This window comes from Musa acuminata, chromosome BXJ1-1, assembly GCF_036884655.1.
Source record: "Musa acuminata AAA Group cultivar baxijiao chromosome BXJ1-1, Cavendish_Baxijiao_AAA, whole genome shotgun sequence".
NCBI classification, from domain to species: domain Eukaryota; kingdom Viridiplantae; phylum Streptophyta; class Magnoliopsida; order Zingiberales; family Musaceae; genus Musa; species Musa acuminata.
The window spans coordinates 11,847,373-11,871,066 of NC_088327.1; the positions used below are offsets into that span (position 1 = coordinate 11,847,373).

General features: G+C 42.2%; 4 protein-coding genes across 12 annotated transcripts; 1 reads left to right on the forward strand and 3 right to left on the reverse strand.

Moving 5' to 3' along the window:
• The first annotated feature begins 807 nt into the window (after window positions 1-807).
• LOC103990921 (receptor protein kinase TMK1) lies at window positions 808-4,898 on the forward strand. Of its 3 annotated transcripts, none has more exons than XR_010513451.1 (3): window positions 808-3,237; window positions 4,008-4,595; window positions 4,681-4,898. XR_010513451.1 is itself a non-coding variant. In XM_009410221.3 (2 exons), the coding sequence occupies exons 1-2, from the start codon at window positions 825-827 to the stop codon at window positions 4,535-4,537; spliced, it is 2,943 nt and encodes a 980-aa protein (XP_009408496.2). In that variant the 5' UTR covers window positions 808-824; the 3' UTR covers window positions 4,538-4,898. The 3 variants fall into 3 exon arrangements, 1 of the variants encoding a protein (XP_009408496.2); XR_010513448.1 differs by having other exon boundaries at window positions 809-3,237; window positions 4,684-4,898; XM_009410221.3 differs by having other exon boundaries at window positions 4,008-4,898.
• A 5,041-nt stretch (window positions 4,899-9,939) lies between these two features.
• LOC135584960 (protein RGF1 INDUCIBLE TRANSCRIPTION FACTOR 1-like) lies at window positions 9,940-11,354 on the reverse strand. 2 transcript variants are annotated; one of them, XM_065183139.1, is made up of 4 exons: window positions 10,985-11,354; window positions 10,567-10,881; window positions 10,303-10,449; window positions 9,940-10,234 (listed from the first exon to the last, which is right to left on the reverse strand). In XM_065183139.1, the coding sequence occupies exons 1-4, from the start codon at window positions 10,985-10,987 to the stop codon at window positions 10,025-10,027; spliced, it is 675 nt and encodes a 224-aa protein (XP_065039211.1). In that variant the 5' UTR covers window positions 10,988-11,354; the 3' UTR covers window positions 9,940-10,024. The 2 variants fall into 2 exon arrangements, with proteins under 2 accessions (XP_065039211.1, XP_065039206.1); XM_065183134.1 differs by having other exon boundaries at window positions 10,567-10,911; window positions 10,985-11,066.
• Window positions 11,355-12,635: 1,281 nt separating this feature from the next.
• On the reverse strand, window positions 12,636-17,465 carry LOC103994989 (cyclin-SDS-like). Its single transcript, XM_009415476.3, has 7 exons — window positions 16,155-17,465; window positions 15,908-16,075; window positions 14,419-14,585; window positions 13,759-13,887; window positions 13,481-13,661; window positions 13,138-13,182; window positions 12,636-13,014 (listed from the first exon to the last, which is right to left on the reverse strand). Exons 1-7 carry the CDS (start codon window positions 17,121-17,123, stop codon window positions 12,982-12,984), a joined length of 1,692 nt encoding a protein of 563 aa, XP_009413751.3. The 5' UTR covers window positions 17,124-17,465; the 3' UTR covers window positions 12,636-12,981.
• Window positions 17,466-17,847: 382 nt separating this feature from the next.
• Window positions 17,848-23,494, reverse strand: LOC135673814 (translocase of chloroplast 34, chloroplastic-like). 6 transcript variants are annotated; one of them, XR_010513455.1, is made up of 5 exons: window positions 23,357-23,494; window positions 23,057-23,119; window positions 22,812-22,883; window positions 21,826-22,090; window positions 17,848-18,212 (listed from the first exon to the last, which is right to left on the reverse strand). XR_010513455.1 is itself a non-coding variant. In XM_065183149.1 (5 exons), the coding sequence occupies exons 2-5, from the start codon at window positions 23,106-23,108 to the stop codon at window positions 21,967-21,969; spliced, it is 456 nt and encodes a 151-aa protein (XP_065039221.1). In that variant the 5' UTR covers window positions 23,109-23,119; window positions 23,357-23,494; the 3' UTR covers window positions 20,847-21,966. The 6 variants fall into 6 exon arrangements, 3 of the variants coding, with proteins under 3 accessions (XP_065039221.1, XP_065039232.1, XP_065039226.1); XR_010513456.1 differs by having other exon boundaries at window positions 22,812-22,919; XM_065183149.1 differs by lacking the exon at window positions 17,848-18,212 and adding an exon at window positions 22,582-22,706 and having other exon boundaries at window positions 20,847-22,090; window positions 22,812-22,919; window positions 23,010-23,119.
• Window positions 23,495-23,694: the final 200 nt, after the last annotated feature.

A 23,694-nucleotide genomic window follows, 5' to 3' on the forward strand; every position in this document is an offset into this window, starting at 1 on the left:
TACAGCATATCACCTAGTTGGATAAAATGGCCTAGAGAACTTGCTTGCTTACGGAATCATTCGGTAGCTACTTGTTTATTCGGTCTCGCAGTGACCGGACTCCGCGTGATGTTGAAGGTCCCAGAACCACGGTACGCTTACAGCCTAACACCGCTTCGTCGGATAGAGAAATTTTGGCTTCCAAAAATATGTAACACGCAAAAGCTTATTCTCAGAGTGGTGACAAGACTCCAGATGGCGGTGAGGAGACCCCAGTTGGCGTTGAAGGAATACTCGATCACCGGGTGTGTTTACGAACTGCAGTATGTGCTCCGTGTTACGACTTGGTTGCGGGTTAAGTCACGATTCGAGTGTGATGCACGTGAACCTCCACGTCCTCTAATCGAGATGTAAGTCGCATCTAATGATGGATCGATGAGTGATATGCCACCCGATATGAATCAAACCCGCAACCGCACCCACGAAAGCTTTTGTTCTTTGTGTTGAAGCTCTTTCTGGATTCCTTTCTGGGTTACTGTTTTAGGTGATAGAAATGAGAAGGGAAGCCCGGGTACGAAATATGTCTTGGCCATATCAGGGTTCAGGATTCACCAGCGAGCCAACAAAAAAAGGCCAAAACACCAAGTGGCGTATTCCGCAGCGGCCAAATCGACAACCTTAGAGCCCCCGAGGAAATGACGTGGCAAGAGGTTTCGGTCCTATAAGTTGGAGAAAGCCTGGATCCTGTCTTGGGGGTTTCAGAAGACGGGAGGAAGCGTCCTCCCTCCACTCCATGTGCTTTTCTTCTTTCTTTGCGTCTCTCTCTCTCTACTCTTCTCTCTTCCATGTGCTCCTCGTCACCTTCTTCTTCTTCTTCTTTGCGTTTCTCTCTCCTCTTCTCTCTTCCATGTGCTCCTTGTCACCTTCTTCTTCTTCTTCTTCTTCATCCTCCTCCTCCTGCACACATTAGTTTCACCTGCTCGCTCGCTGTACAAGCCATGGTCTGCTGCTTCCTTCGCCACCTACTGCTGATGACGCTACTTCTCGCCGTCGCCGGGTCCGACACGGACCCGGGAGACTTAGCCGCCATGCAGGTCATCGCCGCCGGCCTGGGAGCTAACCGCTCCCCCTCTCTAGCCTGGTCCCCCTCCGCCGAACCCTGTTCCGCCTGGGCCGGCGTCTCCTGCACCGGCGGCCGCGTCACGGCCATCCGGGCCGGCAACTGCAGCCTCTCCGGCTCCCTTCCCTCCGCCGTTCGCAGTCTCACCGCTCTCACCCGCCTCGAACTCCAGCAGAACAGCCTCTCGGGACCCCTCCCCTCCCTTGCCGGCCTCGCCGCCCTCCAGGTCCTCCTCCTCCACGGCAACCGCTTCTCCTCCCTCCCGGCGGACTTCTTCACCGGCCTCACCTCACTCCAGTCCGCATTCATTGACAACAACCCCCTCGCCCCCTGGTCCCTTCCGGACTCCCTCCGCGACGCCGCCGCCCTCGTCAACTTCTCCGCCAACTCCGCACGCGTCTCCGGCCCCCTCCCCGCCTTCCTCGGCACCGCCTTTCCCGCCCTCGACCACCTCGGCCTCGCCTTCAACCTCCTCTCGGGCCCAGTCCCCGCCGCCTTTGCCGGTGCCCCGCTCCGCTCCCTCTGGCTCAACAACCAGCAGGGCGCCGCCCGCTTGTCCGGCGGCATCTCCTTCGTCGAGAACATGACCGCCCTTGAGGAGCTCTGGCTCCACTCCAACGACTTCTCCGGCCCGCTGCCGGACTTCTCCCAGCTCACCCGCCTGCGCGACCTCCAGCTCAGGGACAACCGCCTCACCGGCGTCGTCCCCAGGTCCTTGACCCAGCTCCCGTCGCTGAGCAACGTTACCCTCACCAATAATCTGCTGCAGGGGCCCGTGCCCGTCTTCCCGAGCTCGGTGAAGGAAGTCAACGTAGACCCCAAAGGCGAGCGCTTTTGCCTTCCGAATCCCGGCGACTGCGATCCCCGCGTGACAGTCTTGCTATCTGTTGTGAAAGACTTCGGCTATCCTGCTAGGTTTGCCGAGAATTGGGTGGGTAATGAGCCCTGCGGGTGGTTGGGGATCAGCTGTGACGACGGTGGCAACATCACGGTGATCAACCTTCAGAAGATGGGTCTGAATGGGACGATATCGCCGGACTTTGGATCGATTGCATCACTGCAGCGGCTGCTGCTGTCGAACAACAACCTCACCGGGACAATTCCAGCTTCACTCGCAAGCTTACCATCTCTCAGGCAATTGGATGTGTCGAACAACAACTTATGGGGGCAAATTCCGAGCTTTAGCAAGAATGTATTGGTGAACACTGCAGGGAATCAGAACATTGGGAAGGATTTGACCGGTTATAGCAATTCAAATCCAAATGTGTTATCTGATGCAAGTAGCAGCCACAATGGCCATCCTTCCTCTGTTCCTGTGGGCGTTATTGTAGTTTCAGTGATTGCTGTGGTGGTCGGAATTAGCCTTGCTGTGGTGTTGGGTTTCTGCTACTACAAGAGAAAGCTGCAACAGCGCAGCAGAGTTCAGAGTCCAAACACGACCGTGATACTCCCACGGCATTCGCGATCCGACCCAGACACGATTAAGATCACGGTCGCAGGATCGAGCGTTGATGATGGCACGACTTTGGGCAATGTCCATGTTGTGGAGACTGGGAACATGGTGATCTCGATTCAAGTCCTTAGGAATGTGACCAACAATTTCAGCGAGGAGAACATATTAGGTCGTGGTGGATTCGGAACAGTGTACAAGGGTGAGCTGCATGATGGCACCAAGATTGCGGTCAAGAGGATGGAGGCAGGTGTGATGGGGACAAAGGGCCTAAATGAGTTCAAATCAGAAATCTCAGTTCTCACAAAGGTCAGGCATCGGAATTTGGTGTCTCTGCTTGGGTACTGCTTGGATGCAAACAAGAGGCTTTTGGTCTATGAATACATGCCTCAAGGGACGCTAAGTCGCCATCTTTTCGAATGGAAGGATTCGGGGTTGAAGCCATTGGAATGGAAGAAGAGACTAAGCATCGCATTGGATGTGGCAAGGGGGGTGGAGTATTTACACAGTTTGGCGCAACAGAGCTTTATCCACAGGGATCTGAAGCCTTCTAACATTCTTCTTGGGGATGATATGAAGGCTAAGGTTGCGGACTTTGGACTTGTTCGACTTGCGCCAGATGAGAAAGGCTGCTCTGTCCAGACGAGGGTCGCGGGAACATTCGGTTATCTTGCGCCGGAGTATGCAGGTAATCCTTACTTCTAGAGTTACATGGAGGAGCATGACGAAGAATTTGCACCTATCTTTAATGAACTCCTATAAGTTTTATGCTACTCATTATGTTTTTGAATCTGAAAAAAATGAGAAGAATGTTGGTATAATCCATGTTTGCTATTTGGACAATTATTTCTATACATTATGTATAAAACATTACTCAAACGAAGAGCATCACCCTGAATCTGAAGGTTGCGGTGTGGTCGACTTAAGAGCATTAGTCTCTCATCATGTTCTTCTATTAGATGAACAAACTAGTTTAGAAAATTTGAGAGAGCACTTGTATTTCGTATGTGTCGTCAACAATCAGATTATGGTGCTGTAGGTATTATTGATGGTTATTTTGCCCACAGAGCTAAGCCGATGAAATAGAAAAAGTTCTAATAGTACATGCATTCTGCGTGTTGTTTCATGCATCGATAGAGCTTCTCTTAGTTTTTGGCCACATCAAACTAATATTTTCTTTTGTTACAACACATTAAGTGCATCATCTATTACATGTTTCTCAATCATGGACAAGAAAAAAGTATTTGCATGGACAAAAGAATTGACAAACCTTCATTTTACTTTATGTCTTGGCCTTTTAGAGTCTTCACCTTGTGGTCAGGTTCGGTCATTCATGTGTAAAGATTCATCAAATTAACTGCGATTAGCATCTCATACAGGTCTAAGTTACCATGGTTTTCCTATTCTTGTGTCGGTCGAAAACATGAAATGTTACTGATCCTTCTAACTCATTTGCAGTTACTGGGCGTGTGACCACAAAGGTTGATGTGTTTAGCTTTGGAGTGATACTGATGGAGCTGATCACTGGTAGAAAGGCGCTGGATGAGAGCCAACCCGAGGAGAATGTGCACTTGGTGACGTGGTTTTGGAGGATGCTGCTTAACAAGGATGCATTTCACAAGGCCATCGATCCCACCATCGACCTCGATGACGATACCTCAGCTAGCATCAGCACTGTTGCGGAGCTCGCTGGCCACTGCTGTGCTCGAGAGCCTCACCAAAGGCCGGACATGAGTCACACAGTCAATGTTCTCTCGTCACTCGCAGAGCTCTGGAAGCCTTCAGATCCAGACTCAGAGGAAAGCTACGGCATCGACCTCGACATGACACTCCCGCAAGCACTAGAGAAATGGCAGGCATTGGAGGACCGCAGCCATGTGGATGGAGCCACGACCTCATTCCTCGCTAGCTTGGACAACACCCGCACCAGCATTCCGACAGGGCCACTAGGCTTTGCGGATGCTTTCACTTCGGCTGATGGAAGATGAGCTCAACGGGGAAAAAGAGAGAAATGAGTTGTACAAGAAACTCAAGTTTCAACCAAAGGTTTGTCCATTCACTTTGTTTCTTCTTTGGCTATGATTTGTTCCTTTTCTTTTTTCCTTCTTTAATCATGTATTGTGATTTTTAGCAGAACCACCCAGAAGAATATACCAAGATATGTTTTGATTTTTGGCTAGACAAGTTGGATGAATGGATAGAAATAATGATATTGCATGGAACAGAACCAACATGTCTCACTCTACAAACAATGATGTATTGTTGAGGAGGATTATACCATGCAGATTGAGAGAGGTTAATTCTTCCCCTCATTCTCATGATTCCTGTGCGAATGATAATAGTTATATATGATATGAGTCACACCTGAGGCAAACTTGTGTTGCATTAGTCTGTTTGTGCACCCAAAACTCGAGCTGTAGCTGATGACATCAACATAACTCGATCATCTCATCTCTTCAGGCTTGTTGCCAATTGTTTCTTACATACATACGATATATATATATATATATATATGGTTGGACACATATGTAAAATAAAAAAATAAAAAATAAAAAACAAAAAAACAATAACCTCCTTTCAGTTGGATGTCTCCATCTCATCGGTAGGGGTTTTGTTCGATTAGACTCTCTCTCTCTCTCTCTCTCTCTCTCGCCAATCACGTAATGATGCGGTTGCCGCGTCCTCTATCTTCATCGTACTCGGCCCCGCGGCTCCCCTCGCTCTTGCTCCATCGTTGGTTGTTGTAGTGGATCGCCCCCCCCCCCCCGCGGCTCCCCTTCGCTCCTCCTCCTCCTCTATCGTTCCTTCTTGGAGTGGCTCGGTCCCGCGACTTTTCTCGCTCCGGTCCACATCGGTTGCAACCCCGCGATCGAGAGATGGAGGCCCCATGGAGCTGGAGGGAGCCGCGCGTGGCAGGAGAATGAGGGGCCGACGCCGCGCCGCCACATGAGTACGTGAGAGACCGACCATATTGCGTGGTCCCGGTGCAACGGCTGCGGCTTAAATCCCAGTGAAAGCTAGAAAGGGGCTCAAAAGGCCGATGTAGGGAAGCGAGATTGAGGCGGTATTCGATGCCTACAACCTCAACCCGCAGCGCTTCCTCAACGAAGTCCTCAATGCCGTCGACGACATGGTTGACGGAGCCTTCGATTTCTGCCTCCATTTCCGTCTTCGTCTCGTCCTCTTCCCCTTTTATTTCCCATTTTGCCCGATGTGTATCTTTCACCTTCGTCACCGATCATTTGTCTGTTTTCTTCCAGGCAAGCACCACAAATCACTGCCCTTGGCGCCGATCGGTCTGAGGAGCTGGCCAAGGTAAGTTACTTTAGTGCGAGTTTAACCCTATCTTGTTGTTGATCCTATACAATGTCCACCTTCCATTGTTGCATGATATTTGATTTGTTTCCTTTTTAATGATCCTTTAGGAATGGTGAAGACCACGGGGCTAATTACAAATTACTCATGTAACTAGCAATCTTTATTATTTCGATTCATATATTTTTAAAAATTATAATAAGATTTTTATATTTATGAAAGTAAAATAATGAAATCGTTATATAGGATTAAAAAGATAATTTCACAAGATTAAAAATAAAAAAAAGAAAGAAGTTCTATTGGAGCAACAACGTTAAATATTTCACTTCGTAAATATACAAATGTAACTTTTGAAAGTATAGGGATCAAAATATTAAATATAACTAATTACATTAGATAATATATAATTAGCCCAAGACCATATGATATTATAGTGATTTTGAACTTAATTACATTGTCATTTGTGGTTAGAGACAGTGTTACTTAGTTCGATTAAATATCGGTTTTATTAAGTATCGGTTGAAGAAAGAGGTTGATCTTGGATTTGCAAGAACATATTGTTTACTGAAATTTTACAGTCTGATAAACCATTAGGATGTTTAGGTTCATTTGGTAGTTTGCTGTTGTTCATATCCTCTGATCTTCTAAGGACGTTTAAGCAACTTGTCTGGTTTTTTTTTTTTACTTTTTATTAGTTTTGGTAGCTTGGACACTGTGAGATTTGGTAATTAATCATGTATTTCTTCACTAAAACTTCTGTGTTCTTGGTTGCTTCTTCTATTATTTATATTGTGAACTAAAATAAAAATAATGTGATATTGGCTTATTGAAAAATAGTTGGAAAGTAATTTGCATATACATGATGATTGTCATTAGTTAAGAAAGCAAGATCATACATCAAATCAGGCTGAGGTTCTCAAATTCATATGATAAGATTTTCAGTGAGGTAATTGTTGTTCGTTTATATCTATTTCTCATTTACTTTAGAGTTTTGTCTCTCATAGTATCATGGAAGTTTGATTATTGACATTCTTTTTATTAACTGATAACTAATATAGATATGTTATTGATCACACATCTATAGGACTTAGGAATCATCATTAGTTAAGAAAGCAAGATCATACATCAAATCCGGCTAAGGTTCTCAAATCAATGTGACAAGTTTTTCAGTGAGGTAATTGTTGTTCGTTCATATCTATTTCCCATCTACTTCAGTTTTGTCTCTCATAGTACTATGGAAGCTTGATTATTGATAATTTTTTTATTAACTGATAACTAATATAGATATGTTACTGATCACACATCTATAGTATTTTGGGATGATCACACATCTATAGTATAGATTTAGTACGATAAGATCCTAGGGTTTTATCATAAAAGAAAAAGGAGAAAAAAGGATGATTAGTTTGAGGAAAATGAACTGGGTTTGTCAAAAGACTGACTAATATTTCATTGCTTGTTAAAAATAAACAGATACATCCTTATTTATATAATTCCACCTAGAGTCTTGGACTCTTAATAATAAATAAATATCAAATAAACTTATATCCGATTTTTGCTGAACTAAATAAATTTAATAAACTATTATTTAAAGCTCAAAAAATAAAACGAACATAACACTAACAAAATGATAATTGTTATTTTTTTTCTTTCTAATAGGGTGTATCTTTCCTTCATCACTTACTCGAACTGTTCTGAATAAGCGAATAAGCAAGTGGGAGAAGTATTGTCTTCGTTCTTATATTGTTTTAACCAAGGTATGTAATTTCGAATAATATCGTTCGATACGGGTGGTACGTACTGGTCCGTCAGCTTATCGGTATACGGACCGCTCGTTACCGGATGGAACAATATATATATATATATATATATATATATATATATATATATATATATATAAGCGAGGCGACGTCATCGAGACGATACGACGTTGCCTTTTATAAATATATATATCAAGTGATATACCAAACGGTATATCACTCGATATACAGTTTTATATTGTACCGTACCGAACGAACGTCGAAACTTCGATACGGTACGAAATTATGGTTTTAACTAACTTCAACAAATCAGCATATAATGTAATACGATGGAACACCCGACACGACCACGTATTTATATGACCCAGCTTTTGTTTTTCTTGCCTTTTTATTGTTTTATATGTTGACACTGAATCTGCTGTTGTTTCAGAGTTAGCAGAATCAGCATCCAAGCTGCATCAGAAAGTGGCAGAACTAGAGAGCAATAGATTGGAAAACATGAAACAAGAAAAGGTTCGGAAGAAGCACAGTTTGAGCAGTGACAAACAGATGGTTCCTGACAATGGTAAAATTCCTCTTTCTCAAACAAATTATTAAAGGATGAAAAGGATGGCAGACATTCATTCACATGTTTTTGCAGGCATTTCATCTACAAGGCTTGAAGATATTTAAGAAATTGTAAGCATTTGAAGGAACACATAATACTGGATTCTACCATTTTGAAATAAATGTTAAACATTACCTTATAATATCATGTTGTGTCTAATTTATGTGTACTACATGTCATCAAATTCTTGTCGATGCAAAAAAAAGAAAAAAAAAGGGCTGGCAACGACATTTAAGAAATAGTAAGCATTTCTAAGGAACACATGATATAACATCTTGATGCTTGTTCGTTGCAGAAAATGCTAGCTGTCGTAGTTGCAATCACCAAAGTTCCCAGTGGTCAGCTTGTTGTTTGAGAATTTTATGGTTTATTCTTATGTTTAGTGTAGCTACCTTTTGCTAATTTGTGGCAGTACATATGAGTGCATGCAGCTCCAACACTCCTGCCCACTGATGAGCCAGTTTGAGATGACCTCCTCCATCCCAAGTTTTATGGTTTTGTTCTTATCATTGGGAGATCTAATGCTATGTATGAAATCAATCACATACAGCACGAGTCGACACATCCAACATATGGCAATGATGTTTTTACTTTTCAGGTACCAATGATATCTAACAAGGCTCCGTCGACCGTATCGTCGATGGTTTTGAGGGCTTCGTTGAGGAAGCGCTGCGGGTTGACGCTGGAGGCATCGAATGGTGCTATGCTCCATCGACATTTTGAGCCCCCTTTTTAGCTTTCGCTGAAGGGAAGAAGTGGCAACTGAGAGGGATCCAAGCACTTGGATCAATGCTTAACGCTAATGATAAAGATTTTTATTAGGAGACGTATGAGATAGTTAAGAGATGTGGAATGATCAACGCTCATGATACAGATAGAGTAATATCTAAAAAAAATTAATAAAAAATATAAATATAACTATAAATAATTTTAACTTAACAGAACAAAAGATACATATAATCAACCCCAAATAATTGGGATTTGATATCTTGTTATTGTTGTTGAATTTGAATCTTATTATTATATTTACTATTTTTTATCCTCAAGACTATCATTTTCTTTTATTATTATCCTCTTATGTTTCTATTTAAAAAATATTTTTATTATATATAGTATCTTTAAGATACTATATATATCCTCTTCCACTAGTTTAACCAATGACCTATTAACTAGAGTTTAATAAAGATGGATATAAAACATGCAACACTTGTGTAGTACAATAGAAAGAATGAGGATAACATATAAAATGTATTATTTCACAAGCGGTAAGTTTCATATATAAAGAGAGGATACTTATGGGTCCAACAAATCACATATCACTCTCTTCAAAGCATGCTTTGATCATAATCATTATGTACCATTGCTCCACATGGATCATGATTCCTATGCTAATAGATGCTTAAACATCATAATGATGTTTGTGATCCCCACTTAGTAGACTTATTGAGTGTTCCTAATCAAGGACTTCACTTTCATGTAAAATACCTCCTAAATTCATCAGAGAATTCACAAAAAACAGCTTTTATGCTCAATCTGCAATAAAAGAGTGTATTCAAGTTCGATTGATTTTTCAAAATCTTATGAAACATAAGAGATATCTACATCCAATTTTGATTCCACCATCATGTTTTCATCATCTGGATTTCTAATTTGATAAGTCAGAAAAAAAAATACTCCAAATATAAGCACAGATATAACAGAAATGGAATGATGATATGCGTTTAATTAGCTATTTATTTACTAAGCATTTATTGATTCGACGGCTAAACAAATGGTAAGTAGGTTGGATTCAATTAGAAGAATGGCGACCTTTGGGGAACTCCTTTCCTGACACGTGTCCTCCAACCGGGGCGAGGCGAGTCGGGACTCCCATCCTGGCTCGCGTCGGACGCTTCAGCATCGGGCTCGTCCTCGAAGTCAGACGTCAGATGCGGTAAGCACGGCTCTGATCGGTCGGACTCATCAACGGGGGCGGTGGATGCGTCCTTGGAATCGTCGAACACCTGGAGGCATATAATTGCAAGTATGGGTCGGACGGCGATTGTGTGATTTAAGGATCACCTACACATACCTTACAGGCGACGGAGCAGTAGCGATTGGGCTCGGCAACGGAGCGACTGCACATGTTGCAAAGAGGGCTGCCGGGGTTGGGTTTGGACGACTTCGATTGATTCCGGGGGTGGAGGAATAACACCTTGGCACTGTTCACCGTATAAGACTGTCAAATTTATAGCAAAAGATTATTATATATGGTATATATACATTTTTATTTTTCTCGAAGATTCCATGCCGCGATTGATTTGAGATTTGATAAGAATCGAGATGATGATGATACCTGGACTTTGGAGCAATCGAGAAGTTTATGGATGTCAAGGACGCGGACGACGTCCTGGTAGACGTAGCGGCGGATCTGGAGGCGGCGGTGGCGGCGGTGAGGGGAGGACGGCAGGGAGAGGCAGTTGGCGCACATGCTGCAGCGGCAGTCGACGCAGTAGATGTTGATCTCGCTCTTCTTTATGTCCTTGTGCGCCTCGCACGGCCCGAAGAAGTCGGTGCTCAAGAGCTGCTCCAGCCATGCCGGCCTCTGGTTTTGCCCTCTCCGCCTCCTCCCCTCGTCCTCGGCTTCGCTCGTCTGGTTCGCCGCGCAACCCTTGTTGTCGAGATCCAGAAACCGAGACCTCTATGGCGATCAAGATTGTACGAGATATTGCTTAAAACAGTACGTAATTTGCGATAGAAGTTGTAGGGATTACCATGTTTCATCTCCAGAAAAAGAGGAGGAGGGGCTATGGAGATGGGGCGAGGAGGGAGGGAGAGATTAATATAGTTGGAGCCGGAGAAAAGCGGTCTGATTTATAGATGGAAAGAAATGATGAGCCGCGGGAAACCGGAGGAAGGGAGGGGGAAATGGACCGCGGGCGAGGTGGGTCCCGACAGCGGAGCGATCCGCTGGGGGCCTGCCAGGGGAAACCCGCGACGCCTGGCTCGGCCCGGTTAGCGTGAGCTGGGAGGCGCGGAGGCATGTGGTCGTCAACGGTGGACGAGGGAGCAAATTGGAGATCCAACGGACGCGATGCGATGCCGTGGCGCGGGAACGGCGAGAGAATGAAAGGTGAACACCACGGTGGCGCGCGATGAAATAGTACCCTGGAATTGGCGGTTCGACCGGATCAGTGAACGTCATCATCAGGAGAAACCTCTGAAACCCTTTCCCAGTCGAATTTTGGATTCGCTTGATGTGAGAAGCTTGCATGATGACTATGCAGGTGTAGAGGTCGATGTTCTCGAATCAAGTTTTAATCCACCTTATATTAGTAAAATTTTTGAAACATGCTTTGGTCTTTACTTGATAATTTCATGGGTAAAGCAAGTGATATTGCTAACATTAACATTCATCGAGGCAATTAGGTGTAAGCAACATTTCGACAAATCACAGTTTCTAATATGCAATCTTTTATCCAGATTCACACCATTGACCATTCAGTTACTATGTATTCTTCAACCATATTCAAATACTCGATGGGCTACATAATGTTCGACAAACTTGATAATTAGTTTTAGTCAATATATTATCATAAATCCAATAAATACAATGAAGAGTGCATTAAGGATTTCGATTCCACACACGAGGAGAAGATTCTGTAAATATATGACAAAATACAAACAATTTTTTGCCACATATTCAATAACGTTAATAATGTAAAATCCTAATTAATTTAGAGTCTAATATTTTATATCTTTAAATAACGAAAAGCCAAACTTACAGATGCTTTGAACGGCACGAGCCTCATATATTTAGCCTTACCATGGTGTTTCTTTAGGATGCCTGATCAAATTTTTTGTCAATTATGTGAAAGAATATACTTTGCATTTTACCCCAAAACAAAAGAATGTAGATTTTTATAGCTATCTCATTAATTAATTTGCTAAAAGTGTTCTTACTATAATCACTTATTTGATGGTATCCTACGTAACTCAAATATACAAATATTGTGGTGCTTATAGATCAGATCATATTCAAACTAGAAAAAGATCATCATCCGATGAGCAAAGTGTAATGTCCATTATATAGTTCATAATCATCAAATATAGATCATAGTTGATCTGATTGCAAATAATCGATCCACCCACAACGCTGCCCCGGTCCCTCTTCAAGACAACCTGACCGGCGCTTATTAAGCCTTTCCCCACCACCCACACTCCCTCTCCCAATTATGGCGAATCATGAAAATTAATCTGATAGCTTATTGACATCATATGTTCGGGAATTAAGAAAATGAAATCACAAGTCAAGAGTGCGAGGAATAAACTGAAGGAATTCTTTATCATACTCTTTATCGTCGTACAAATTAAATGAAAACAATATGAACCTAATATTGAAGAGGTTGATTTAAATGCCTCTTTTGTTGATGTAGGTTGCTATGCAATTGAAAAATGAAATTGATTTGAAGCAGGAAAATACAACTTGCTACCGAAATAAAGTTTGGAAGTTTGGTACAAACGACGATGTGTTTTACTGTAGAATTACAACACGATTACAAACTCAGCAATTAATGTTTATCAAAGTAGCTGTTAGCACTCATCTGTATACTTTTGATAGCGCACTAATTTCTAGTGGAAGGAATTCCAAGCTGAGCAAAAATGCACAAGAATCTAGTGTTATCTATAAAGGCTATGTTTATTACTTACCTCCTCCTTTAGTGTTTTGATGAACTCAGTTCTAATTTCATTATTACTAGAAACCCTGTACTTAGCATGCGTACTTGACCAACCACTGAAGGCTCTGAAAAACAAAAACTTACGTAGTTCAGTTAAACAAAAGCTCAAAATCATCTTAATTCAGAAAAAAATATATGTTATTTACTCTACGGGATGTGTGTGTGTGTGTGAGAGAGAGAGAGAGAACCTGCATGCATTCCGGTAGATCATCGTTCTTTGTTCTAACATGGGTCTGCAGATATAGAACTAGAGTTAACAATAACCACCAAACCAATACAATGTGCAAGGTTGATTCTACACAGTTGACTTTCCACTTTTGTTTCTTTTGATAAAAGGTTTCATTCCGTAACTAAGATCATAAAGCATCTCACCAAAAACTATTCAAGTTTCTGATAAGTTGTTAATAGTCAAATTCAAATTTGATAAACCGTATCACAGAATTTGAACTCAGGGATTTTTGTATGAATATATTTCCATTTTCTGGTTATGTGCTCATAAATGCATGCACACAAGGCAGACGTCGAATTTACCTCCATAACCATTTGGCACGAGTCATCATGGTTGGTGGCCAGGCAAGCAAGGATGACCAAGCCGGCTGCTATGCTAGATGGCCAGTAGGAAAGCCTTTCATGGTCCAGAAGGGATAAGACGGCCAAGTATTTCGACAGATTCTGTACATTGGCATCTGCTCTTGCTGCCTTGAGATAAAACCTGGAAGAAATTTACAGGCCCAGGAAATCAAAGGCCTGATGTTTTATTGCCTCGATTTGTGCTATGGACAGAAGGAACATTCAAAAGAGTGGATTACCAGAGGAAATGGTGAGTTGTTGGAAGTAAACATTTGTATCTTAGAACATCTTGCACCACCCATTCCATGGCTACAACTTCGCTTCTGCTGTAATAGTTGTTCCCCACCTTGAACGATATCTGCCGTATGCTGATACCATAACAAAGATACAGGTGACACTGTAATCATGCAGTTATATGAAAACCGAACCAGGATTCAATGAACTAATCCATGCTAAATCGTTGATGAATAAGGTAATATGGGCTTTACAATCTCAATAATTCTATTTCATGTGTACTATTTGCATCAGTTGTTTTATTTTTAAGCTAATGTTCTGAATTTATCTTTTGATTCCACTGATGCGATTTCTTCTGTTGAAAAATGCTACGCTCCATTGTTTGACCACGTAAACTAGCCTAGCCAATACATGGTTTCCATCTTAGTTTCCCAGTAGTATATTTAGCTAAATTGAGATAGAGGACGAGCAATTTATAACCAAAGTTGTTATGCAAATAAAACTTATTCAGGTAGAAAGTAAAATCATATGCTGACCGGTGACTCCAGAAGTCACTCTAGAGATGCTCATTGTAGCATCATATATAATCAATATCAAAATTTTCTTAACAGGAAAGCATAAGAACTAAACGGGTTAATACCTAAAGAATCAACAAGCTTAGTCACCTGTTGTAAGGTTGGTTCTCTTCGATTCGGGTGGCAAGAGTGACGCAAGCTATCCCTAGCAACTGGAGGTTTTTTTCGCTCTTGAAGTATCCCCTGCTCAGAAAGCGGTCCATCAAGCTCACCCCCAAGAACAGCGTCTCACTCTGCAGCTCCATCGCACTCGAATGCTGCTCCCCAACAAAACCATTCGTGATACTCAAATCCGAAATAAAACCACATTAAAGGGGTTAAATAGAAAATCCATCTAAACAACTAAGAGTTTGAAAGTAAAATGATATTTTTTTTCTCATATCTTAAAAAAATATAATTGAATGTAAATCCAATGAACGCCCATGTAGAACCTGAACTATAATATTTGGACTTGATTAGATCTTGCGATCGACTCGCTTAACTTCGTTCAAGCAAAATTTGAGTCAAAATAGGACTCGAATTAATGTTAAACTATTCATTCAAAGCTGCCTTAGATCAAAGGCAAGTGTCTTTTGTGTCTGGATTGGTGACCCTGAGAATGAGAATTGAATCATTCAGATTAGAGTTAGGTTAGGAACTAAAGTTAGACAACATGATGCTCAAAGAAGATTAAAATTTAGAGGAGAAAAAGATGAAAAAAAACATACCGAACAAACTCAACTGGGTATAGAAAATAGCATTAATGCATAAAAACAGACCATGAATGGAGCAGAAAAGCCACAAATGCACAACGAACATGAGTCAAGTAGAAGTATAACCACAGAGGCACAAGAAATTAGAAAGAACATAGATAATAGCACAAAATCACAGAAAAAATATCACGGAAGACAAAGAACTTATCACGAAAAAGAAATGAAAAATCATGAAAAAGGAACGAAGGTCTTCTCCACTATATTAAGCCTCGCTCGAGAGGCGCTCTTGGTTGCTCCTAATACACAATTCCATAAATTGCACTGCTCATGACCCCACCTGTCGTGTCACATCCTCCAATCACGAGCGCCTTCAGTGGCCAGGTGAAGTAGCGTGAGTTAATTTCAACCCTTCCTGAATCAAATATATGATTCAGAAAATAATAAAGGTAAACATGTTATTTTATAAAATACAGAATAGCAACTTCAAATCCACGTCGATTATGTTCTGAAATAATTTTCGCACATGTTTAATGCTACCCCATTTCACCGCCCGCCCTGACATTTGAGACAGAGATGATTCGATGAGTCCCCATATGCAGTTACACGCGTAACTGGTACGCGGGTAAATCGAGTTTCTCTTATATGTTGTTTTTAATATACATGAGAATGTTAGCCCGAGGCCAACAGAAAAAGGGCACTGAGGAAAGCATGTGGCACTTTCTGCAGTACCGAACAGAACTAACGAATCAGAAAAGGACAAGTGTGATCTTCTTCCAGTTCCGGCGGAGCACTGGAACTCAACAGGACAAATACGAGGAGACTACTCAGAAAATGAACAGCCAATAATAACGAGGAAGTGGGGACGAGTATATCAAGGGATCGCTCACCTCCACCATCCAGTTAATCATCACGATCCGTTGCTCCAGGATCAGACCGCCGTCGTTCGTCGTGTTGCTGTACTCCTCGGCGTAGTTGTGGACCGCCGCGTCTCTCCTCTCCCGGCTTCGAAGCCTCCGATAGCTCTCCTCGTCCTCCTCGTCCTCAAACCTCATCAACTGCACCAAATCCAACGGCTCAACTTTTTCTACTTTAATATTTTATTAACAGAAATAATAATTTGGATCTCAAACTGACCGTGAACTCCTCAAAAGCCTCGAATTGAGTTCCGGGGTCCATGCTGAAGCTCGACGGCAAGAACTGCCGCGCGAGCTGGAGGAAGAGGGAGAAGGTGGCGGAGGGGGCGGCGCGGTCGAGAGTCTTCTCGGAGAAGCCGTCGGAGGAAGAAGAGGACACGACGAGTTCGGAGGAGGAGGAGGAATTATTGTCGGAGATGAACGCCTCGGAGCTGCAAAGGCCAAAGAGCTCCTCCTCGATCTCGGAGAGGGTCATCTCGTTGCACGTCGAGTACTCCGAACTCTCCTCCTCCTCCTCCTCGCCCTCGTTCGGTATCCGCTCGGAGCAGGCGAGATCGGAGTCGAGGTCCCGATCGCGTCGCAGCTTCTTAATTGGCGCCACCGAGTTCCGAGAGATCTGGGACCTCCCGGCTGCTTCGTCCGTCGCCGATTTGAGCGTTCCGCCGCCATTCACGTCGGTGATGGAACCGAGGCAGGAGGAGTCCGAAATCTCCGGTTCTTTCTCCAATACCTTACTCGCCGGGGCTTTCTTCTTAGAATTCCCACGAGGAAACGCCTCGAGGATCTCAGAGACCTCGGTTCCAATAGCGGAGTCTCTCTTGCTAACCTCCACTTTCGATCGCTTCGGATCTCTTCCACTCCTGCCTTCCTTGATCCTCCGAGAGTAGGTTTGGGTAATACGACGGAGATCACTCAGGGGAGCCCCGCTCACAGAGCTCCCAATCACCTTGGATTCGTGGGAGACGTCGCTCTGGAAGCAGCTAGAAGTGGACTCTCCCTCCTCCTCCTCAGTCTCCGCCACATCGAGCAATGCATCACTAGAGACGCGTTCAAGGTTCGGGAAGAGGGGAACATGGTCGCGGCGAGGGAACCCGGATCGGAATTCCGTCGGGTTGGAGGCGATCGCCGCGTGGAACGACCGCTTTCGTCCCGATATCGAAGCGGAGTCGGCGGTCGACATGGAGGCCATACAGAAGCGCCGCGATCTGGAATTCGAGATCGGAGTAGGTCAGATTGCCTATAAGAATAAGAAGAACAGGGTAAGCACTGGTTTCACTGCTAGCAGAAAGGGGGGTTCCGAAATGGAACGTCTCGACATCTCTGTTCCGGTTACAATTTATATAGAGGAGGAGCATGGGGTGCTCGTTGCGCGTGACGTATGCAGAGAGCGCAAGCAACGGTCTCCACGCCTTCCATGCCGCCACGTGTGATGCATCGCATCCAACGGCTGGTATGCAAAAGAGATCAGTCACATGGGACCAAGTCGTGCTCGGGCTCCATCGGAGAACCCACAGCTGAATTCCCCACAGGATTGGTTGGACTAATGGGCCCCAGGCCACATCATTTTCCTTTTTCGACTACCTGAAGGCTTTTTTTATTTTCTTTGGCAAAGAAAGAAAATAAAAGGCCTTTTTATTTTCTTAGCAATAGAAAAGATCGAGGAAAACCCACTACAGAGTTATCCTACAAACACTTGTGTAGCTAAAAATAAAGGGATATAATTGCACCGGAAGTTCCTTTTGACAATAGTCTGTAGGAAAATGAATTAACTTTTCATAAGTTGCAGTACCAATTCAGGCAAAAGGAGCAAGTAAAATGCATTTCCATTTGCTGGAATAAGAAGGCAAATGAAACAAATACATCTTATGCAGCCGTTCAACTGTCTAACCATGAAAGGCTACAACAACTCATCCTCAGCCAGATAAATCTGATCTTCCACTTAATCAACTATTTACAATTAATCACCCTTATGATACATTAGAGAGATCATCAGGAATACATTGCTGTAACAAAAACAAAAACAAGCATCTCATCCTCAGCCAGATAAATCTGATCTTCTACTTTATCAACTATTTACAATTAAGCACCCTTATGATACATTAGAGAGATCATCAGCAATACATTTCTGTAACAAAAACAAAAACAAGCATCGTCTATGTTGAAGAAGAAAAAGTTTACGATTTTCTAAGCCCATGTCGCCAAGCTCCCATAGTGGCTTAGCTTCCTTCTTAATGTCCGCCTTTATAGAAGGCTGAATACCTTTAACCATGACGAAGTACTGAAACATGGAACACAAATACATGAGTTTCTACTTTATAGAGGAAATTTCATCCATCAAGTTTAAATAATTTATTCTACAGAACTGTCCTGAAATGCTAGGATAAGAGATATGAAGAACTTTCCCCTATCGTTCTGGTTTCGGCCGTCGATCAACTTTTGATCAACCAGGATAGGCGATCCATGCAGTACCATCAGGAAAATTATGTTCAAAATCAAAACAAATTATTTATTTTTAGAAGGTAATCTTGGCTCAAAACAGAACGAGACGAGAGAAGAATGAAAAAATGAACACCATCTTGCACCTCCCATTGTTTTCAACCAGAACCATAGGAATTGAAGATTCCTAGAAAAATAAATGTGTTAAAGGTTTTCATTACACAGATCTAGGCTAGCCCAACATTCAACAACTAGAACAAACCATATGTGAAAGGTACAATACAAATAAGCAACATGTTTTCATAATCTAGCCCAACATTTAACAACTGGCATAGGACAAAACCTATGTGAAAGTTACAAAACAATAAGCACATCAAGATATCAACAGAGTTTCAAAAACCCAAGATCTCAATTTCTGCAAAGGACTGAAATTCTGTCAGCAAGTGACTATGTCATGTCAGAGCAAAGTTAAAGCCAATTATCCACATCTCACAGTTCTTTAAATAACGTTTAACACATAAGACAGTCCTTTAAAATCTGATGCACACTTTAAAATAAGTTTTTGTTCTAATTGACATTGCAACTTGCGAGCAATTTTTTTCTGTAGCTCATTAACAATTAATACCATTATAAATAATGGATAAGCAAACAGCACAGTCATCCGCTCAACATTAGATATTTATGTCCGTAGGGCTCCCTGGAACAGAGGATGCTCCAACATTATGCAATCCTAGTTGAGGTTTAAACAGTCTAGTTTGGGTCTAGGTTTGAGACATAATAGGTCAGAGGTCTGTTATCGCAGTATATGGTGTCCTCATATAAAATTTATTATTTTTTTATTAAGATTCTTTTTCCTTAGCGTTTTTGCCTATTTGTCTACCAATAACAAGCCATAATGTGCCAAATATGTTGAGTCAGTTACAAAGATCATTACTTGCAATGGAGTTTTAAGTAAAGCAATATCACTAATTAAACCAAAGAGCATTCAAAATCTCTTTTTATTGTTTCTAATTTTCATCTATTTATCCAAAGGCCTTGATTTAACAAGTCAATATCTCATAATCAATCATTTTTCTCTTCCTCCTTCAAGCTGCTCTCTCCCTCACCCTAATTCTCAAATATTTCATATCATTCATTTCTTTCTTACCCTATAACAAGTGTACCTTTTGTCATAATGCATCACCATTTATCTTGATTATCACCACCATATGCATCATAATCATAGGTGAAGTTCACAAAATCGATGTCACTCAGTGCCTAGACATCTAGATCTTGGAGTCAGTATAAGGATCTACAAACATATGCCAAAACCCTTTGTATTTCAAAAGGCTACAAAGTCAACCTAGTCGAGCTCGGCTTGGCTTGAATGCAACCTACCTGCATGTAGTGATTTAAAAAGCGTTAAGTGCTAAAAGGCGCCAAGGTCCAAAAACGTCTGAGGCGCTAGGCGCTCGCCCGAGCAAAGTGAGGCGCTAAAATATAAAAATATATAATATAATTAATAAATATAATTATTTAAAATTTTAAATTAAAATATGCTATTAAATTAAGAAAATCTATTAATAGTATTGAAAATTAATAATTTCAAATAAACCTAACAATATTAACAGTATATAGTATACTGTATATTGTTAACAGAAGGAGAAGAAGGAAGTGTAAGGGGGTGTTGAGCCTGCTGACTGAGAAAAGAGGAAGCGGCAGCGACAGCGGAGTGTAAGGAGGCAGCGGCGATAGCGGCAGCGTTTGCGAGCAGCGACAGCGGCGAGCAGCGGCAGCAGGAGCAAGAGCGGGAGTGGGAGCAGGAGCGGCGAGCAGCGGGAGGCGCGAGCAGCGACAACGACGAGCAACAGGAGCGGGAGCGGGAGCAGCGAGCAGCGGGAGGCGCGAGCGGCGACAAAGGCAGCGTTTGTGAGCAACGACAGCGGTGAGCAGCGACAGCGAGAGAAGGAGCGGCGAGCAGCGGGAGGCGCGAGCAGCGACAGCGGGAGCAGGAGCGGCGAGTAGCGGGAGGCGTGAGCGGCGACAGAGGCAGCGTTTGCGAGCAGCGACAGCGGCAAGCAGCGAGATCGGGATCGGCAGCGGGAGCGGTAGCGGCGAGGGTTAGGGTTGGGTTCTCACTTATATCGATTTTAGTTGGTTTGATTGAACCAACTAACCATCAGAGACCGAACCAGGACCGAACCAGACCTAAAATCCTGGTTCGGTCGCCTTGGTTAACCCAGGCGCTCGCCCGAAGCGCCCAGCGCCTGGGCTCGGGCGAGCGCCCAGGCAACGCCTGTTTGAAGCGCGCCGCCTGGGAGATTAGCGAGGCGCTCGGGCCTCGCCTCGCCTCGCCCGAGCGCCTAGGTGAGCGCCCGAGCGCCTTTTTAAATCACTGCCTGCATGATATGCCAAATATAGTGCAGGGCTTGTTTGACCAGCACAATGAAATGCCCAGTAAAGAATTCATCAAGTGTTAACACAGGCACAGGCCAAGTACTTGATAAAGAATTCCCCCAATGTGTGGGAAATTTGGTGTTTGAATTTTCTCTTATGGAACAAGTAGTTATTATCATTGACCTTGAAATGAAAATTGACAATGACATTATACCATTACAGACTGTAAATAATAGTCACATAATTCAGGAATCCAATCCAGGCTGTGAAATTCCGTGTTGTCTGTGTGTATGCCTGAGTGAAAGAGCTTGGGGAGGAGATAAATAGGAGGGTAAGGGGCCACTTTCGAGAGCTCTTTACTGAGTGGAGCACAACTGATATGAAGAAATCTCTTCGCTGAGAAAGAAAGCCGTTATATTGAACAGATCACCACAAAGAAAGTTTGGCTAAAATATCTAATCCAGCTCAGTATACAGAGAATCTAGAAAAGAAACTTGTTGGGAGATATTAAATGGAATTCAACTCAAGGTTGATTAGATTTAAAAAAAACAAACATTGAGAAGAAAATAAAGAAGATACCTCAATATTCTGATCTAGATCTCGCATAGATTCTGATGAAAAGAAAAACTCTAATGCAAATAAGATAGCCAAAATCTATAATGAAGCCAGGTACATGGATGAACTCCAGAAAATAATCTTGTTTTCAGTAGATGAAATAAATTTGATATCAAGTTCATTAAATCTACAGAAGAGGGAAAAAAAAAAAATCAAAGTCCAGCATTTGCACAACAGAAGTCATGACTGGAGCAGGAACCTCACAAGATGGACAAACAAAAGGAAAGATAGTTTATGAAACATTGCCCACTATTATACATTGTTTACAAAACTTTACCCACAATTATACAATTATAGATGCTAAATAAGGTAAATAACTCTGAGATTATGTTTTAAATGGCAATAGCAATGAAGCAGTTTGGATTTGTGTCATAATATTTAGCAACAAATTCGGAAAGCAGTGAGCATGGAGGAAGAATCCATAAACGAAAAGGGAGATTAGTCACCTAAGAGATACTTTATACCTGAAACTCCTGCTTCTTAATCCAAGCACACAAGTGAATGCATGTGAGAAGTGCTCCTGCTCGTTTAGCAAAGAAATCATCATATTTCATTCCATCTGGTGGAGACAGCTATGCATGAGTTCAAACAACCAAAGATCTGTGTCATATTCTTTTGCCAAATGTGTCAGTTATGGCTCTGATGACCAGTCTATCCAAACTATCCACCCTATATGCATCCAACCAGTCCACATATAGAAGAATATCTATAGTCTTGTTCAAAAGAAACCTGAAAATATTATCAGAGATGGAAATAACTAATCAGTAAAACCACACTCCAGAAACCCATAGTAGGAAGGACAATTACAGTAGAAACTTTGGAAAAGAACACCATCAAGTGCTATGACAAGAAGAGGAAATGACCACTACATTATGCGACATAAGTAGCTACTTTGATATCCACTGCTCGACTGTTAATGAAAAGAATATGACGATTACATAGATGCATTTAGAGAAAATCCATATAGATAACTAGTTTCCCTGAGGTATTGGCATGTCACATGATATGCTATTAATGTCATAATGGTTCAAGATTGTTCATAACCTTATATATCCATTTGCCTTCGAAAATAACATGCTCTAAATAATCATCACAAGCATTTTAATTATATTTGAGATTTCTTTCTTCAAACCCATATGCAACTTCAATAAATAGCTTGGTGCACTGTAAGTTTAACCTCCAAATATAGTTCCAAGAAAAACCCATGATCACATAAGCACCTTTTTAAAATTTCAAGAGACTGCTCATTTACATATCCATCTTCCACAAACCCTGGAGTGTCTATGATATTCAGGGTGAAACCTGCCCGAGTATGAGAGCACATCGCAGGCCTCAATCCCTCAGACTACAACAACATTATCAATTGACAACGTATCATGATAGCTTTGATTCAACCAGAAAATGTTACTGCACCTAATTGACGTGTAAGCAATGGAAAGAGCAATCAAACCTGAAAAGCACTAACAGTGGCCACCTTCTCCCCTAAAATGGAGTTCACAGTAGATGACTTCCCAACTCCAGCCTTTCCCATAACTAGAATTGTCAACGTGCTTACATTCTAAAGGGAACAAGTGTACACCGTGATTAAACAAAGCATGATTAGTTAATTATTTGTCTTAAAATACAATTTATTTAAGAATGCAAAGACCTCTTGCTTTAGTTTCCCTAACAATTCATGCAATTTGTTCTGCGTACCAAAGGGGAACTGCCGAATTCCAGTCCATTCATGATCTATCTTCGCCGCCATCTCGTCTCAACCTAAAGAGGTACAACGATGAACGAAACAAATACATAAAATGGAGATGACCAAAAAAATACAAAAGAAGCCTAAAGAGTGAAACGAGAGAAAGAAAACACTAATTGATGTCGCCTAAGCTACAGAAGAACCCTCAGGAAATGAGGTTACGTCGCACCAAAATAGAAAGTTTTAGTAAATGATAGAGATTTAAGGATGAAATCACTATGAAATAGAAGGATAGCAGGGTAGGGTTATACACAGGAGATCGAATTGGAAGAGGTGTTCGAAGTGCTCCGAGGGTCTTCGAGGAGTTCAGAAGCAGGGCCTGCTGGGGTTTTTCCGCTGCTCCTTGCCGGAGAGCGACCACGAGACCGAAGTAGGAAAGATAACGTCATGTGCGGGAAAACAATCGAGAAAATGGGTTGAGCCTCCTAATATTACGGCCCAAATTGGCCCATTGCAGATCAATATTGCTGGCCCAAATCCATCAATCTGTTTTTAAGGTTCATATTTGGTTATTTTTTTAGATTTAACTAGCAAGCAATATATGCGCGCGTGTATATATATATATATATATATATATATATATATATAT